Genomic DNA, 19,173 nt, shown 5'->3' with positions numbered 1-19,173 from the left:
CCTGGGTGTATTAATTGTTCTTTAGGCAACTGCAAACATTCTTCCATGAAGATATTGACCATCCTGTCTCACAGTGGGATAAATGTATTGACAGTTATGCCAATTACCTTTGAAATAATAAACAGTTTACTTACTTTTTTCCACCTGTAAAGTTTTCATTTGACTCTTGGTATCAGTAGCAAGATGTCTGTCTGCCTTTCATAAATCAAGAGTGCACATAGCCCAACAACTGCAGTGCATCAACAACTAATTTAATGAACCTCAGATGGCTGATTATTTTCACACATGGGATTAGTGTCCAAGTTTACAATTTCACTTTTATCATCCTCTGACAGTGTAAAATTCCTGATTTTTCCCTCACACAAGAGTTATTGGCAAATTTTAGCTTTTTATATGCATGAACACAAGTAAAATACTTTAAGCAATGGAAAGTCCAGTTTGGAATATCAAGAATATTATGAAAAGGATAGATTGCTACTCTCTCTGGCCAGACAGAGCATTCCCACATGTGTTTTAGCGTGAATGAGTGTGCATTTTTCTTTTCTGAAGAAGGCTTTGTCCAAAAGCTCATATATAACACCTTTTCTTTGTGCCTATCTACATCTCAATGTGTCCTCTTTACAGTAGGTAACAATCTATCATTTTCATATTACTGTTAAGTAAACTATTTGTTCTTTTGCCACTGATTTTGCCTTAATGTCTAAGCTAGCTTTCAGCAAAAGACAGCACACAACATACAGTCATATGTACAAGAAATAAGGAGGGAAAAGTAAGTGAATAACCAAGTGTGCTATACCCCATCTGCCATCTCACTCACAGAACATGAAAGGAGGCTTTCATATTGGCTGCCAGCAATTCAATTGCCAAGAACAGTTGCCTGCTGCTTCAAAACATTTGAAACAGTTAAATGTGTCATTTTCCCGCCACAGACTGCACTGCACCATTTATATTGTTATTATCAACATGAAAAAATGAAGTAAATCTGATTTACTTGCATGAAATTATTTGTTGGCAAACTTTTAAGTCCTCCAACATCAGAAAGAAGTTACTTTGCAGACAAGAAAAGTCTAGAGATACATGTCCCCCAGTGCTCTCCCAGAAAAAGAGCACTGTATATATCTACTGGTACCTTTTGTTTTTGCTTCTATTTGATTATACATTCTAGATATGGTACATTTTCATTTTCTCTTATTTTGTTATTGTGATTCTTGTCCAATTTTTATGCTTCAGCATTAAAAAATTTTCTCAACATCTTACAAAGGCAAGTTTGCTGAATTTTCAAGTAATCCAGCATCTTTTTTTCATATTACCCTCAGTGTAGTTCTTTAATTATTTTTAGAAAAGTTGTATGAACTAAAGATGTTTGTCACAAATGACACAACTCTTCTAGAAAAGCTTACATTTTTTGCTCTTTCCAGTTGCTTAATGTAATGGTTGGAAGGGGGAGGAGGGACAACAAGTAGTATTTTCACCATTTGTTCATATTTGTCTTCCTGTGTCTTATGCTACTTACCATGTAACAGCTTATCTGAGTGGAAGTAATTGAACAAATGAGTATGATAGTACTATATTTCTGAAAATGTTTGACAATTATTTTACTTTTTCACAGGTTTTCCTATTGCAGTTTCATATCCTCACTTCTACAAAGCTGACAAAAGTCTTATAGAAGGTGTGGAAGGAATACATCCTGATCCAGAGAAACACGAGTCGAGATTTCTTATTCAGCCAGTAAGATACCACCAATATTTATGAAAGCTGCATTTTTGTGGTTGAAAACAAGGCACTGTTTTGAAGTTAAATAACCAGGACATTTAAGATGTACAAATAAAATTCTTCTAGTTTAAAAGTTTTCTCATAGTCAGTAACATCCTGTTCACACAGGAGGGGAGTAATGTAGTTTTCCTCTTCCTCTTCCTCATCCTCACCAAACCAGTGCCATATTACAATTCTGTCAATGGCTTTTTTTATGTTACCACTGATTCTGATGGTGACATGTAGCTTCCGTATCACTGTCTTAAAATTTGCAAAACTGGATGACCCAGTAATCCAGTTGACATGAAGCATGATGATGGATATCATCATCTTGGTTGCCAACAACTGATATGCCTCAACCACCACTGGGCACTTAAGAAGCAGTGTTATGTAATAATAATGTTTCCTACCTGGTTCATCTATAGTTGCCATTAAAAATTAAATAAAAATTTCCACAATTAAACACCTCCCCACAACCTCCCTGACCCCATCAGTGAGTCACAATTTCCATGACGTGCTTGTCACATAACAGTGGTAGGGAGATGCAGCCACACACACAGTGCTGGAACTAGATCAGTAATATAAATAACACCTCATTAAGGCTACTTCTAACAGTGGACCAAAACACTGAGGCATTTAGTGGTGTGACAATGTCGTCCACCCAGAAGAATTTTGTTACAATTGATGCACAGTCCGCACAAATGATTTGTAACTAAATTTCTCTTTTGAAATTATATGAAAATAATACCTCTTGTAGGTACAGTTCAAGCCTGGCTTTGAATTTTCATTTAACTTGGCAATGTACCATGGCGTATTTCCAGAAAGCACGGAATCTGCTACTGTAAAGCCTGGCCTGTTCCAAGAATGTGAGTGGCTTCAAATGTGAACAATTACAGATCTGTTTCACTTCTTACAGTATTCTCTTGTTTAATGAATCTTTGTTGCTCAGAAATGAGTGATTAGAATCATTTTTAGAGTAAGTCCAGGAGCCTCCTGTTGCAAATTGTGTATATATTCTTTTCTCTTTCAAAGCAACTCAACAGTGTGAATATGTTTTTTTGTTACATATGCTTACACATTTATCGCTGACTTCCCAGAAGTATAGCAAACTGTTCTGAACACAACATTGAAATGTGAAGGTAATTATGTTTCCATATTTGTGATACTATATTACCTGTTTGTATATCTGTGGGATAGTAAATGCAATCTTCATGCAAAAGTCCACTATTATGTCCCTATTCTTATTTCATTATATATCTGTCACGAAATTTGTTAAATGGTTAATTTCACTTTTATTAGGTACTAAAGTTCTTGGCATTTCACATTTCAACATAGGCACCAGCATTAGTGGCACACTATTTCAGTCAGGATGCTATATTCCTGGCCAACATGGGCAACATACTGTTTGTTATGTGTGTGCACTACCCCAATCACTGCTTCCAATACGTCCAATATGTCCAGATCACAGTTTTCTAGTGTGGGCCTTCTCTTTTAAATGTCACCCAGAGAAGGAAATCTATTAGTGTCACATCTGGACTCTGTGGTAGCACTCAACATTTCTGCAGTGTGCAATAACATGGCCTGCAAAAACACCACCAAGCCAATCTTGTGAAATCAATGCAAAATGGGAAGATCCTCCATCTTGTATGAAGTGCACATTGTCCCAGTTTGCAGTGACAGGACAGATGAAAGTTTGTAGCATATACACATACTTCACCACGTTTGCTGTTTCCTGAAGAAAGTACAGAGCGACAAGAGGTTCATCGTGAATACCACAGCATACAGTCAACACTAGACATGACTGCAATTTTTCTATTTCAGCTTCAGGATTGTTTTTGTTAAGTACAACAGCTAGTGATTTATGAACCCACCCCCACGGAACGTGGCCTCATCTGACACAGAATGCTGCCGAGGATGTCTGGTACCTCTTCCACCCATTCAGCATTCATGCATTCAGAAAACTCCATGCTAACATCACAGTCCTCTGCTGAAAATGTGTGTACAAAGTGTGGTTTCCATGGCCTCTTCTTTAACCATTGAACTGAACCATATGATAAACCAGGGATATTGTCTCAGGGATTCTCGCAACTTTGCAAATTTGTTATGTATGGGTTTGATTGCTCACCAGAAGGGTGCTTGGCCCCCAGAGACAGTTATCACTGAAGAGACTAAAGCTAACACTGCTTTGCCAGTTGCATAAACAGTTTATTGCTTCCACATCCAGAGTCATATATCTCCCCTTCTCCTGTCTCTACCATCTCTGTTCTGCTGTGGGAGATTACCATATATCCATTTTAACTGCTGTCAGAGAATAGTCAGAAACATTTAACTTATGTATAATCTTTACTTATTCATGGTTAACTTGGAACAAACGACTCTTATGTAACAATTAGGTAAAAATTATGTAATTGCATAGAACAGAACATAATATAACATTAAAATTATTATTATTTCATTTCTGACTGAACAGCAGCAAAATAAAAATAGGGACAGTTGTGGATCGTACTGTATGTAATCATAATTTTAGCATTTTACACATCAGAGCTGGCTCACCAATGTAAGGATTCACTGAATATGCATGCATGAATGAATAATGCAAAATGAACTAATAAATTTACCCCTGGACTCAATACATTTCTTAACAATGTTAATTGGATCAAAATGAAAATTCTCCCAAGAAACTATAGAATTATGAGACAGACTGCAAGCCAGCACCTAATTTTACAAGAAATGTTGGTACTACCAGTACACATACATGAAAGTACGCAAATCATCATAGCTCTCTGTATTAAGAGTACCTTCTGTGGAGGGAGGGAAGGTAGGTTGAGTGCCTCTAATCCTGGAGTCTGTGATCCACCCCTTCCTTTTTAACTTACCACAATCTATATGTCTCCTGTGCAAGGAGGGAACAATTAGTGCCAAAAGCTACAATAGCATATGTACTTAGATGTCTGTTTTGGCCGTTCTGACATTACTCTTGAAGATACACTCCTGGAAATTGAAATAAGAACACCGTGAATTCATTGTCCCAGGAAGGGGAAACTTTATTGACACATTTCTGGGGTCAGATACATCACATGATCACACTGACAGAACCACAGGCACATAGACACAGGCAACAGAGCATGCACAATGTCGGCACTAGTACAGTGTATATCCACCTTTTGCAGCAATGCAGGCTGCTATTCTCCCATGGAGACGATCGTAGAGATGCTGGATGTAGTCCTGTGGAACGGCTTGCCATGCCATTTCCACCTGGTGCCTCAGTTGGACCAGCGTTCGTGCTGGACGTGCAGACCGCGTGAGACGACGCTTCATCCAGTCCCAAACATGCTCAATGGGGGACAGATCCGGAGATCTTGCTGGCCAGGGTAGTTGACTTACACCTTCTAGAGCACGTTAGGTGGCACGGGATACATGCGGACGTGCATTGTCGTGTTGGAACAGCAAGTTCCCTTGCCGGTCTAGGAATGGTAGAACGATGGGTTCGATGACGGTTTGGATGTACCGTGCACTATTCAGTGTCCCCTCGATGATCACCAGTGGTGTACGGCCAGTGTAGGAGATCGCTCCCCACACCATGATGCCGGGTGTTGGCCCTGTGTGCCTCGGTCGTATGCAGTCCTGATTGTGGCGCTCACCTGCACGGCGCCAAACATGCATACGACCATCATTGGCACCAAGGCAGAAGCGACTCTCATCGCTGAAGACGACACGTCTCCATTCGTCCCTCCATTCACGCCTGTCGCGACACCACTGGAGGCGGGCTGCACGATGTTGGGGCGTGAGTGGAAGACGGCCTAACGGTGTGCGGAACCGTAGCCCAGCTTCATGGAAATGGTTGCGAATGGTCCTCACCGATACCCCAGGAGCAACAGTGTCCCTAATTTGCTGGGAAGTGGCGGTGCGGTCCCCTACGGCACTGCGTAGGATCCTACGGTCTTGGCGTGCATCCGTGCGTCGCTGCGGTCCGGTCCCAGGTCGACGGGCACGTGCACCTTCCGCCGACCACTGGCGACAACATCAATGTACTGTGGAGACCTCACGCCCCACGTGTTGAGCAATTCGGCGGTACGTCCACCCGGCCTCCCGCATGCCCACTATACGCCCTCGCTCAAAGTCCGTCAACTGCACATACGGTTCACGTCCACGCTGTCGCGGCATGCTACCAGTGTTAAAGACTGCGATGGAGCTCTGTATGCCACGGCAAACTGGCTGACACTGACGGCGGTGGTGCACAAATGCTGCGCAGCTAGCGCCATTCGACGGCCAACACCGCGGGTCCTGGTGTGTCCGCTGTGCCGTGCATGTGATCATTGCTTGTACAGCCCTCTCGCAGTGTCCGGAGCAAGTATGGTGGGTCTGACACACTGGTGTCAATGTGTTCTTTTTTCCATTTCCAGGAGTGTATATACTGCCCAGAAACTGTTAAATGGTACCTATTCATAAAAAATAATGAAAAATCTTGTATTTTCAGTTTTGATAAGTCATACAGTATTGCTGAAAGTTCCAGAAAAGTTTTGTTGTTGTTATTAAAAAAGTCTGAATGTAAACTGTATGTAAATTTTCAGAAACTTAGTCATGTATTCTGTCTGAGTAAGCACAGTGCTTAATAGAAATCTTGTAACAATTATCATGTAAATTATGTGGGAAAAATTAACTTTGGTGCTTTCTTGTCTGACAGGATGCTGGACTACCAGTTGAGGTAAAAGTCAGATTCCAGATAAACATGGCAATGGGAGACGTATCATCATTTCGCTCTGTTCGTCAGTTTAGCAACATGGTTATACCGATGCTCTGGACAGAAGTGGTACGTGAAACTATTTTAGATCTTTATCTGCTAAATTATTATAGTCTTGTTTGAGTAAATATTGATATCAGGTTCCAAAATTTTTCATAAAAATAATTAATTTTAATAAAAAAAAATCTGTAGAGTGTAATATCTCACTCTCCCAGAAGTGCTCCTGTTCTTTCTTAATTGGAAAAAAGGGGAAAAAACTTTGCACCGTAGCTTTCTCGCTTAACAGTCTCACTGTTGTAGTGGATATTATAACAAACTAGTGAACCCAGGAATGCTTTGCAATTGTTAAATATGTATATCAATTTGATATACGTCCCAAACTACTCCTCACCCTTTTTTGTCCTCCTCCTTTTCTCTTTTTTCATCTCCTCCTCCTCCTCCTCCTCCTCCTCCTCCTCTTCCTCCTCCCCCCTCTTTCCCATTCCCCTCTCCCCCCTCTCTCAACTCATCCCCTCCTTCCCCTCTCTATGTCCATTTGCTCCTCCCTCTCTCTGTTCTCCTACCCTTCTCTCTGGCATTGAGCCATGTTTATTATCATTGAAAATGAAATACTGATTAGAAACAGAAGTCACATATAATGAAAGTGTAAATTGCTTGGGATTATTGGTATATGGGTTGTGAGAGACACCTCTCTAGCTGCTGTGCCTGCAAGGACAGTTGCCTCGATGACAGTATTTTGTGCTGTTTTAATCTGTGCATGGCTAGGATTACAAAGTTTCAGACTATTCATATGATTTCTACTCATAGGCCAATAAGCTATAAATACATCTTTCCTGTTTTCTGTTTTGTTTTTTTCCTCTTGCCAGTTTTACAGAATATTGTTGTGTACACAATTTGAGTTTGAAAATACGTATAGGGAGAAAGAATGTATGTGGGAAAAACAATTTGTGTAGTGGTTTACATGCTCTCTTAACACAGTTCAACATGACTGCAGGAAAAATATCAAAATTGTTGCACACTTTCTCAGCACAGCACAGCATTTTTATTCTCAGGGTTTGTTTTCATACAAAACCTGTAAATTGTCATTTAAAAAATATGTAACACATCTCCATCTGAATGTTTATCAGAGAATCATGTAAAAGTCTGAAGTAAATCAATCAAGATCTTTTCAAGATTTTTGGTAAAAACATTTACCCTTTATATATTAAACATATATTTGTATACTATAAACATCAAAAACGTATATAGCCCGTGTACAATGGAATGTTCATTAGGATATTGTGTAAAAATTTGCAGTAAATTGGTCAAGAACTTTTCAAGATTTTTCATTTGATTGGGTCTACAGGATATATATATCATAACATGACAGTTTGAAAGGAAAGGTCCAGACTACAACATTGGTGACAGTATCTATACATGTAGTGATTGTCCAGGTCCATAATTATACATAGGTACTTACACTATGTGATCAAAAGTATCCAGACACCCCCAAAAACATGTTTTTCATATTAGGTGTATTGTACTGCCACCTCCTGCCAGGTGCTCCATACCGGTGACCTCCATAGTCATTAGAGATCATGAAAGAGCAGAATGGGGAACTCCACAGAACTCACGGACTTCGAACATGGTCAGATGATTGTGTGTCACTTGTCTCATTCATCAGTACATGAAATTTCCACACTCCTAAATATCCCTAGATCCATTATTTTCAATGTCATAGTGAAGCGGAAACGTGCAGGGACACGTACAGCACAAAAGTGTACAGGTAGAACTCATCTGTTGACTGACAGAGACCGCCGACTGATGAAGAGGGTCATAATGTGTAATAGGCAGACATCTGTCCAGATCATCAGACAGGAATTCCAAACTGCATCGGGATCCATTGCAAGTAATATGACAGTTAGGCAGGAGGTGAGAAAACTTGGATTTCATGGTTGAGCGGCTGCTCATAAGCCACACATCACGCCAGTAAATGCCAAACAACACCTTGCTTGGTGTAAGTAGTGTAAACATTGGATGATTGAACAATGGAAAAACGTTGTGTGGAATGATGAATCAAGGTACACAATGTTGCAATCCGATGGCAGGGAGTGGATATGCCAAATGCCCGGTGAACATCACATCATCTGTCAGTGTGTGTAGTGCCAACAGTAAAATTCAGCAGTAGTGGTGTTATGGAATGGTCGTGGTTTTGATGGAGAGGGCTTTCACCCCTTGTTGTTTTGCATGGCACTATCACAGCACAGGCTTACATTGATGTTTTAAGCACCTTCATGCTTCCCACTGTTGAAGATCAATTTGGGGATGGCGACTGCATCTTTCAACATAATTGAGCACCTGTTCATAGTGCATGACCTGTGGTGGAGTGGTTACACAATAACAACATCCCTGTAATGGACTGGCCAGCACAGAGTCCTGACCTGAATCCTATGTTTTGGAATGCCGACTTCAAGTCAGGCCTCACTGACCAACATCGATACCTCTCCTCAGTGCAGCACTCCATGAAGAATGGGCTGCCGTTCCCCAAGAAACCCTCCAGCACTCGATTGAATGTATGCCTGTGAGAGAGAAAGCTGTCATCAAGGCTAAGGGTGGTCCAACACCATATTGAATTCCAGCATTACCAATGGAGGGCACCATGAACTTGTAAGTCATTTTCAGCCAGGTGTCCAGATGCTTTTGATCACATAGTGTATGTCTACAATATTATGAAAAGTATAGTTGCTACTCACCATATAGTGGAGATGCTGAGTTGCAGATATGTACAACAAAAAGACTGTCATAAAGTGAACTTTTGCCCAACATGGCCTTTGTTGGAGATAAACAGAGTACACACACACACACACACACACACACATGCAAACGCAACTCACACACACATGACCACAGTCTCTGGGTGCCACACTATGAGCAGCAGTGCATCACAGGAGAAGCCACAGGTGATGGGGGTAAAGATGATACTGGAGTGGGGAGGGAGAGGGCTAGCAGGGTTTGGGGGGGGGGGGGGAGGGGGTGGTAAAGTGCTGCTTGTGGAAGCATACAGGGACAAGGTGGTGGAGAGAGGGTAGAGCAGCTAAGTGTAGTCTGTAGCCAGGAGATTAGACTGAGGGCAGGAAGGAGGGGGAGGGGGGTCTCAGAAAAAGAGAGAAGAATGTGGGTGCAGTGGTGGAATAGAGGTCTGTGTAGTGCTGGAATGGGAACAGGGAAGGGGCTATGTGAGTATGGACAATGGCTAATGAAGGTTGAGGCCAGGATGGTTATGGGAATGAAGGATATATTGCAGGGAGAGTTCCCATCCACACAATTCAGAAAAGCTGGTGTTGGTGAGAAGGATCCAGATGGCACAGGCTGTGAAACAGCCACTGAAATGAAGAATGCCATGTCGGGCAGTGTGCTTAGCAATGAGGTGGTCCAGCTGTATCATGGCCATAGTTTGCACGTGGCCATTCATGTGGACAGAAAGCTTGTTGGTTGCCATGCCCACATACAGTGCAGCACAGTGGTTGTAATTGAGCTGGTTGATTGTGTGACTTGTTTCACAGATAGCCCTGCCTTTGGTGGTATAGGTGATGTATGTGATCGGACTGGAGTAGGTGGTGGTGGGAGGGTCTTGCACCTAGGTCTATTATAGGGTTATGAGCCATGAGGCAAGGGGTTGGGAGCAGGAGTTGTTTAGGGATGGATGAAGATATTGTGTATTTTCCATGGGCAACTGAATACCACTGTAAGAGGGGTGAGAAGGTTAGTAGGTAGGGCATTACTCATTTCAGGGCATAACAAGAGGTAATCAAAACCCTGACAGGAAATTTGATTCAATTGCTCTATTCCTTCATGGTACTGAGTCACAAGGGGAATGCTCCTCTGTGGCTGGACAGTGGGATTTGAGAAATGGGTGGGTAACTGGGGAGATTAGACACAGAAGATTTGTTCTTATACAAGGTTGGGGGGGGGGGGGGGGGGGAGGTGGTAACTACAGTCTCTGAAAGCCTCAGTGAGGTCCTCAGTATATTTTGCGAGGGACCACTCATCACTGCAGCTGTTGCATCTGTAATGACAAGTGAACCTTCTCAAAATATACCGAGGACATCACTGAGGCCTTCAGAGACCGTAATTACCCTCCCAACCTATCTGCCCTACCTTCTCTCCAGCTTCTCCCTGTATGCTTCCATAAGCAGCACTTCTCCATCCCCCATCCCTACCTTCCTATCCCCCCCTCTACCCATCACAGCCTCCTCTTTAGCCCCACCAGCCATTGCGACTCCTATCATGTGTTGCTGCTTGAGTGTGACCTCAGCAGCGGTCATGTGTGTGTGAGTTGCATTTGCATAAGTGTTTTTCTGTATGTTGACTGTTTCTGATGAAAACCTTGTTGGGCAAAAGCTCACTTTCTGATAGTTTTCCTGTAGTGTGTATCTGTGACTCATCATCTCCACTATATGGGGATTATATTGTCTAATTCATAGTTATTATATGTCATGTAATAATTATAAACATATAGAATACATTTTGCCACTTACTTGACTGTTTGTTTGCAATAAAGTAAGATCTGGCATTTATTTGACAGTTCATTTACTATGATGCCATATGTTTACAAAGTATAATTAGCTAAGCAATGATAATGTTAAATTACACGGATTGGTTTTTTCTGAGAATTATGTTTTTGGTCTGAGTATGTTTTGTTGACCATATGTGTTATGCTTTCTTGTGTTCCAATATGTTAATAAAGTTTTATAGATAATATTTATGTTTAAAATCTGTGCATTCATTTAGTATTTTGTGCAGATAGTCTCTTTTATGTATATATATCTCCAATTCTTCAAGAGTGAATTATGAACATACTTGAATTGGAGATATTTCTCCTCTTTAGTATATAAGAAAGAAACAAATGAATAAATAAAATAAGGCAACATGAGAGGAGGAAAGAAGATACACCTAAGAACAAGAAGTGCAAGGAGGAAAAAAGTGAAAAGATTATGACAAAAAGTGGTATAAAGGTATCAGAATAAATTAATACCACAGGACTGGTGGGAATAAAGCATATATTTTGCTTCTAGTTTCTGCCTGTAAAACTCTGATGTGCTGCCACTGTCAGGCTCCAACATCCTTGTATGAAGGTTCCTACAGTGCTGAACAACATACTGATTTGTTTTATTTGAATTGTTTTATTTGACTATCCATGTCCATGGTCTCTTACTAGCATCTCATGTGCCAGTCATACAGATATCTGTAAAGTTGTTTGACATTTACAGAAAACATCAGTTTGAGTGTAAACAAAAAATTGTAAATAAATTAATTTTATGTATTTTAAAGTGTTTGTGGGTGAACTCACTGCCAGACACTGCATTTCATGTCTAATGCTACCCTTGGTTCCCTGTCATTTGCTGTAATAGTTGTGTTGGTAGCTGTCATGTTTGTGGAGATAAGACAGTGTGTTTGAAATCATTGGCATTACATTGTTGTAGCTACCAGAACATATTTTGTCTCTTTTGTATTAATGAATATTCTCAAAGGTTAACAAATGTTCTTGAATATTCTTGAATGTTCTAGAATACAGCTTGGAGAAGGCACATTTTGCACTGATCTCTGACAAGATTGTCTTAACTGATAAGCTGAGCAAAGACAAAGGAACAGCTTGTCGAATAAGTCTATCCATTTATATGTTCATGTGATCAAACAATTTTAGCAGCAAAAATGGTGTAATTCAACAAAGCAAAAAATACAGAATATGACACCAGGGGAAGAAAAAAATATTTAAATCCATTGACACAGTGATGAACTGTGATGACAGAAACAATGTCCCAATAGAATTCCTAAATTCAGCCAGTTTTCTCAGCATTCCCTCACAAAAACAGCATCTAAATGTTGTCATAGAAGTGGAAATATTAACTGACATTAGTGGAATTGTGGTCCAAATACTGACTTGCATGTTTCTCACATGGGCAAACATATGGCAAAATATGTGAGATCCTAGTTACAGCTAGAAAGAAAGATAGACCAACTAATGGAATAGAAATTGGAGGTAAACAACTGAATAAGGTAGCAGGTACCAAGTAATTGGTTAGTGTGATATAGGAAAATGGAAGAAATGAGAAAGAGATCAGTGAACATGGCAGACAGGCAGAAGTATTCCTGCAAATTGTTGGGAGCGTCATTTGGAACAAAGATGTCCCAGAAAAAAGCAAAGTAGTAGTATATAGAAGTTACTACAATACTGATCCATGCATCTGAAACATGGGTAATGAAGGAAAGAGATGTAAGCAGATTACAGGTATGTGAAATAAAGTTCCTCAGAAGTAAGATAGGAGTAATAAGGAAAAGATATTGGATGAGGAATGAAAGGGTAAGGGAAATACTAAAACAGGAACACTTGCAGAACAGGATAGAAACATCAGAGCTAAGATGGCAAGAGAACTTAAAGAGAATGGAAAATAAGAAGATTCTCAAGAAGATACACAAAATGGAGATGTGAGAAGAATGACCAGGAGAAAGACCAGGGATAGAGGGCTGAAAGGTGTGAAGGAGTGTCTGGACCAGAGTGTATACAGAAAGATGGTGGGTAAACAGGACTAGATTGTGAGGCTTATGTTCCAAACAGACCCAGCCTGGGGCTGAAAACTGTTCAAGATGATGATGATGAGGGTGATTATGGTGATTGATGATGATGATGTTGATGATTTGCATGTTGTAGAAGCATAAAACTTATTTGTCTTTGCACCCTAAAGCAAAACATCAAATGTAGCTCATAAAACATTACTTTCAATAAGGTAGATGCTATCAAAATAAGATGATTAATTGTACATTTTTCCAATTCAAAAAAGAAATTGAAAAAAGACCAAGTGAAGCACATTCTGAATGCAATGAAGTAATCCAGGGGAAGTGTCATTGTACCTGAAAGTGAATAGAAAATAATTGTTTTATATCATGATTATATTTGTTTTCTCAGTAACTGCAAATATTGTTTCCTCATTGCCTATTTCTTTTTCAGGGTATGTATGGCCTGCCACGGTTTCTTAACACACGTTACTATCTGTACCTGAATGTACTACCAGTCTTAGAAAAGGTGATAGTGTATTTATCATTCATTGTTGGTGTTGGATTATTTGCCATTGTGCTCCTAAGAGTATGGGTTCAAAGAGCATCAAATGGAGGGCAAATGTATGACTTCAAGTATCTTCCTCAGTCAGTGGGACCTGTTGCAGAGGCAGCACAAATTGTGCGCAGGTGAGGAACAGCAGCAAATTTATTTAAACAGACACAAATTTGTTTGCAACACATTTCACTGAACGCCTTTTTTAGTTTAAAATGTTAAAATATAAGTGTACAATCCTCATTCCATTCAAATTTCCCTCATTACTTTCTTATAGATTAGTGCATTGGTAATTTTCTTCCAGACTTTTCAAGTGTTCACTTTTACAAGAGATAAAAGTAGCTTTCTCTCTCTTGTTTCAGACACAGCATGAGGGCAAAAGAGCTAGATTTATACTACAGCTCCTTACTTGTTCCTCCACCAGAAGCGGAAGAAGAAACTGCTGAGGAAGATGAGGATTTCAGTGATGTGCCTGAGTGTACAAAGATCATGATGGATTCTGCTCTTGATGAGGTTTCTGTGTGAACATAAAGACCATTCTTGTGTGAAAGTTGTATAACATACTCAAGTCAGAACTTCAAATAGAAGTCTGTGTTGGGACACATGCTGAAAGGAACTGCTCCCAGCAGTCTATAGATCAGCATGTTACATAAAGTTCAGCTTTACATGTATGCCAAAAATAAGGGCACAACAGAGTGTAAGACAGTCAGAGGAATAGGGCTAGTTGAAGTGCAGAGGCTTATTGGACTTATAAGGTTGCGCACAATTGACCAAAGCAGCCCCTGGCAATTTGAAGGTAGAAGGTGTCATTGGGCACCCAATGATACATTTTCTTCTTTAAAAGTGTGAGAAGGAAATGAATTTTAACTTCTGAGAAAAATGGATATTCAGCTTCCTTTTAAAGTGAAAGAAAAGTATTTAAGACTGTTGAACAGCATATGAAAGACAACTTTGGTAAAAGGATTGTTGTTGCACTGTTTTATGTTGTATTTGAAGTGAAACATATGTTTTTAAAATGAAAATTTATTTCACCTGTGAGAACATAACTTTTGTTCCAGTTCAACTCTGGTACAATCTCCAGCACACTGACATATATATACATTTTGTACAATAGTTTGAACACTTGCCTTTTCTATAAATTAAAATGTAATTCTACATATTGTAAAATAAAGGTAATATAGTTTAAATTAATTTTGTATCTGAAGAACATAATAGTATCATGCTGACTCTGCAATAGGCCTCTAAATTATTTTATTTTCTAGCAGATAATTCATGTTAAAGCCAAATACAAAAGCATATACAGTTCTAAAAGTGTGCACAGCACATACATACTGTGTGTATAAAATGGAAAATACTGCATGAAAAAGTTGAGTAACCAGTGTGTTTAGTGTTATGTTTCTTTCATATAATATTATATACAGAACATATCTTCACTGATATGTTAGGTGAATATCATTCATGACTGCATTGTGATTATGAACCACTTCATCTGTAAGTGATGCCTCAAAAAGATTCTAAGCAAACTGTTCTGCATACCCACTGCAGTAGTGTGTGTTAATTTAATATGAACTTAATTAGTCGAGGCATAAGTTACTTTCAGAGGTCAGTTTTTGGTGTTCAGGGTCGCCTTACGTAATGTTCATAGGAATGTCATCATTTTATTAATGGTCAGCTGTGAAACTGTTATTCATTAAGAATTTTCTTGCAACATCATTGCTGCAACTGTTTCCAAATATATATAAGAACTATACAGAGGTAGCTTACAAACAATATCTGACACAGTTTATTAAATTACTGTGTTCCATATTTTCAATACCACATGTAAATGTGATGTACCTGATATGATGTAATAAGATGTGTTTTTATATTGTAAAGATGAGTTTTTAGTGACAAAATAATTTTAGAAGCAGCTATTTGTGAAGTGAACATTTGAGGTGACAGAGAGGAAATGTGTTGAACTGTAGTTACAGTTGATGGTTTCCACAATACATACCAGTGCAACATATTTCTAAAACAGTACTGTGATCTGAAAATTGTGTACAATTCTTCCCCTGTTGAGAACCTATATTTTTGTGCTTCAAACTTGTACGAAGAGGCAAAGAATATCCAATTTTTAAGTTAAAGAGAAATCAGTCTACATGTGTTGACATCATAAAAAGGAGTTGTAGTTTCCTTTTCTTAAATCTGAACACATTGTAAGATCAGTTTGACCTTTAACTTTTTTTCTTCTTTAAAATGAAGAAATGTTACATTAGTTGCACAGTCCAGTTTTAATGGATCCATATTTTTAATGAAGACTTTTTTCTAAGATGTTACAAATGTTTGCTCATTATCATGTGTGTTTACCACATTGAACACACACATTCACAAAAGGTAATAACCTTGCTACTGTTAATTTTTAAATAAAACTAAGTTATTTGAGTTGAGTTTTGTACTTTAATTAGACCATAGGAACTACTTTTCACACACGTTTCTGTTCTACATTCCAAATTCTGTTTTGTGTATATAATTGCATATAAATCATAAGTTCAATTTTAGCATTAGGCACTGATCCTTCTTTGATGTCAAATGCGTAAAAAAATTCCAGCACATGAAACTCTCAGCTACAGAAAAGGAAAGTAGGTGATGGAAGGTGAAGCTGCATGTTTATTGAGTTTTGTCACCTACATTAATGAAGAGTTACACGACATCACAGAAGGCAAAACACTGGCCCATGAAGCCGTGACCCCCACAGTGCTTTCCATTTTGTCCTTTCTGTTTTGTCCAGCACAAATGTTTGGTGTGGCCTAAGCACTGAGCTACATGTAACACTTGTCAGAAGAAAGGCCACATCACCTTCCTGTTCATATGCCGAAGGTTGCTATATGGACATGGATGTAAACTATGTGACTCCAATGCTTGTGATTTCTCCCAAGCTTATCAACTTAAGTTTTTTCACCAAGTGCTCTGGGTAGAGGTTGACACCAGTCACACAGAAGCTGGTAAGTTATAACAAACAGAGCATTACACTGTTGGGACAATTTATAGCATCTGCCTCTTACAAGTCACTGGTTCATACCATTATATTTTTGGCAGTTGCTGATGCCACTGTTGAGAACTTGTTTGGAATGGATGGATTTCAGGCAGTTTGATTTTCTATCACTGAAGCAGTATACCTTGTGCCCAGTCAGGTATCATATTCTCAATTGGAAACATTGTTTGAGGAGTTCCTAGGCCCGTTTTTTGGAGGTGTAAAGGAAACTTAATCTATTGAGGTGACTTCAGTACTACTGTCAACACATAGTTGATCGTGGATATGTATCCTCTCTCATGCCAGGAGGAACTATTAGCAAAAATATCAGGTGGCCAATACTTCTCTAAAACTGATTTGTCTGAAACATATTTTCAGGTTCCTGTGGACAAAGACTCTCAGTGAGCACTGGTTATGAATAATCTTTTTGGTCTCTATCAATATTTGTGTCTCCCTTTTGGTGTGACTAGTGCCCCTGCTATTTTACAGCAATTCTTAGTGCAATTGACTTTGCCTGTTTTGGGTTGCATTAATTATCTGGATGACATTGTTGTCTCATGTAGACAGGAGAGTGTTATGGTGATATAACAGATGGTTAAGAAGAAACGTGTGGTTTATGCATGATGGAGCTCCTGACAGATGGAGTTCGTAACATTTTACAATTATACAGTATTATTCCAATGTCTGGAATCAGTACCAAAAAGGTACTGGAAAGAGAGAAATGATTGTAGAGCATAAATGCACAGACTCCCAAGGCTACATGGATCTGCTCCTAAAAATGCTATTTTGTTAAAGCCGTATGGTTTCCATTATATTAGCCATTTTTAATACTCGAATGCAGGTCATATACACCAATCATCTGACATACAACCACCTTGCAAGTATTTAACCCAAGTCACCACAGTGACAAACTTTAAGATGAACTACTTGCTTCTGCACTATTCGGAGGTCCTAGGAGGTGATCAAGCTGTTCCTTACTATGAAGATATCATCAATGTGTATCTGCCACTCAAACTGCTTATAAACCAACTAGAATGAAGTCAGAAGACTACTGTTCTGTCTCTTAGGAAATTGACAAATTTTATACATCTTTTTAAGCCAGGAACATGTGTACCCTCAATCACATTTCCCGTGTCAGTTGTGCTTACTAGTAATAGTAGTGGTTTTGACAGATGCAGACATGTGAGGAAAAACTACATGAAAATTTTTGATAGTTGGTACATTGAGTTACCATCCTCCCCCTGCTGCATGAAGATGCACACAAAAAGACAGCAACTTCTTACAAGGGTGTAAGCACCATGATCAGTTGCAAAAGGAGATGTAACAGTCTTATAGCTGTTTACAGTAGCATCACCACAGCCCTGGTAGCCTTCCTCTTGCACACAGAAGTCACAGTCTGATGGTAGGTAGTTTTGCTTATGTGTAGGATAATATATCAATTTCTTCTTAACACCACATCTCCAGAGTACACCCTCCTTATACTATTAAGGCAGATATATGTGGCATCAATCCACTCTCCTACAGAACACTCTACGGAACAGCTCAAGTCTATTAAACACGTTGATTCTTCTCCTAAATACTCACGGAATAAAATTGCTTGTGAGAACTATCCGTAACTCGGTAATATCTGTATTCATCTAAATGTGCGAGAACACTGTCCTGGATTGGGATACATGTGTTTCACCTGCTTTAATATAGTGCTTCTGTGTAATACTTATATTGCCTTTGTTGAAGTACGTGTTACAAAAACCCACATTGTTTACAGGAGGAGTTGGAGGGTTAAAATGAATGCAGGCAGAGCATAATTTTTAAGCTTTTCTCAGTCATGGGTATCCAGGTACCCCCATCCCACCTCAATTCCCTACATTTCACGGTAATTTTTCTTTAATTTTATGTATTCTCATCAATTTACGTAATTTTGCAAAGTTTTCATAATTTACATATTTTGTCATATTTCCCTCAATTTTACATATTTCTCATCAATTTGTCATAATTATATCACGTTTTTCTCGATCTTTGCTGTTTTTATGCCATTTTTCATACTTTTTTGGTAGATTTCCATATGTACATGGTCATATTGCTGACATACCCATCCGTTGTTCAATTTTCTATGAGAATATTTGTGCATCCCATACAACAACCTACCAAAAAATCCTAAGAATTCCCCTCTTCCCAATGATCTAAAAGCATGCATTTTGAATAGGATGATCATGAAAGGTATAGTAACACTCACTTCATACCTAGTTGAGACTCTAAAACTGCTCCAGATGATGGATACATTGGAAACTTGAAGTCTGGAAACAATTCCATGTGCTGCTATGACACATCAGAGAACTTGTCTGCAGACTCATGTAGTGATGCACTTGATGGAAACTCAAAGTCTGGAAACAGTTCTACATGTTCATTTGACTTCTACTCTATTATGTAGGGATCTGCAATGGGGAGTTGATATATATATATAGAGTTGACTTCTGTTGCTGCTCTGGTATTTTTCCCAAAGGTATATGTTCTTATTGCTTACCAGATGAACTTTACTGCTTTGTTTATATGTTTCATCTCTGATATGTTCCCATAACCCTGACA

General features: G+C 39.1%; 1 protein-coding gene across 1 annotated transcript in view; it reads left to right on the top strand.

Moving 5' to 3' along the window:
* LOC126203023 (scavenger receptor class B member 1-like) overlaps window positions 1-15,010 on the top strand; it is a 196,331-nt gene extending 181,321 nt beyond the window's left edge. The window contains exons 8-11 of the mRNA XM_049937262.1: window positions 1,610-1,728; window positions 6,437-6,562; window positions 13,479-13,714; window positions 13,943-15,010. Coding sequence (XP_049793219.1) covers window positions 1,610-1,728; window positions 6,437-6,562; window positions 13,479-13,714; window positions 13,943-14,105 — 644 coding nt within the window. The 3' untranslated portion in view covers window positions 14,106-15,010. The remainder of the gene's footprint in view (window positions 1-1,609; window positions 1,729-6,436; window positions 6,563-13,478; window positions 13,715-13,942) is intronic.
* The last annotated feature ends 4,163 nt before the right edge of the window (window positions 15,011-19,173 follow it).

This window comes from Schistocerca nitens, chromosome 9 (assembly GCF_023898315.1).
Source record: "Schistocerca nitens isolate TAMUIC-IGC-003100 chromosome 9, iqSchNite1.1, whole genome shotgun sequence".
Lineage (NCBI taxonomy): Eukaryota > Metazoa > Arthropoda > Insecta > Orthoptera > Acrididae > Schistocerca > Schistocerca nitens.
Note: the sequence above shows the minus strand (reverse complement) of the source record. Positions and strands in the feature narration are given on the sequence as shown.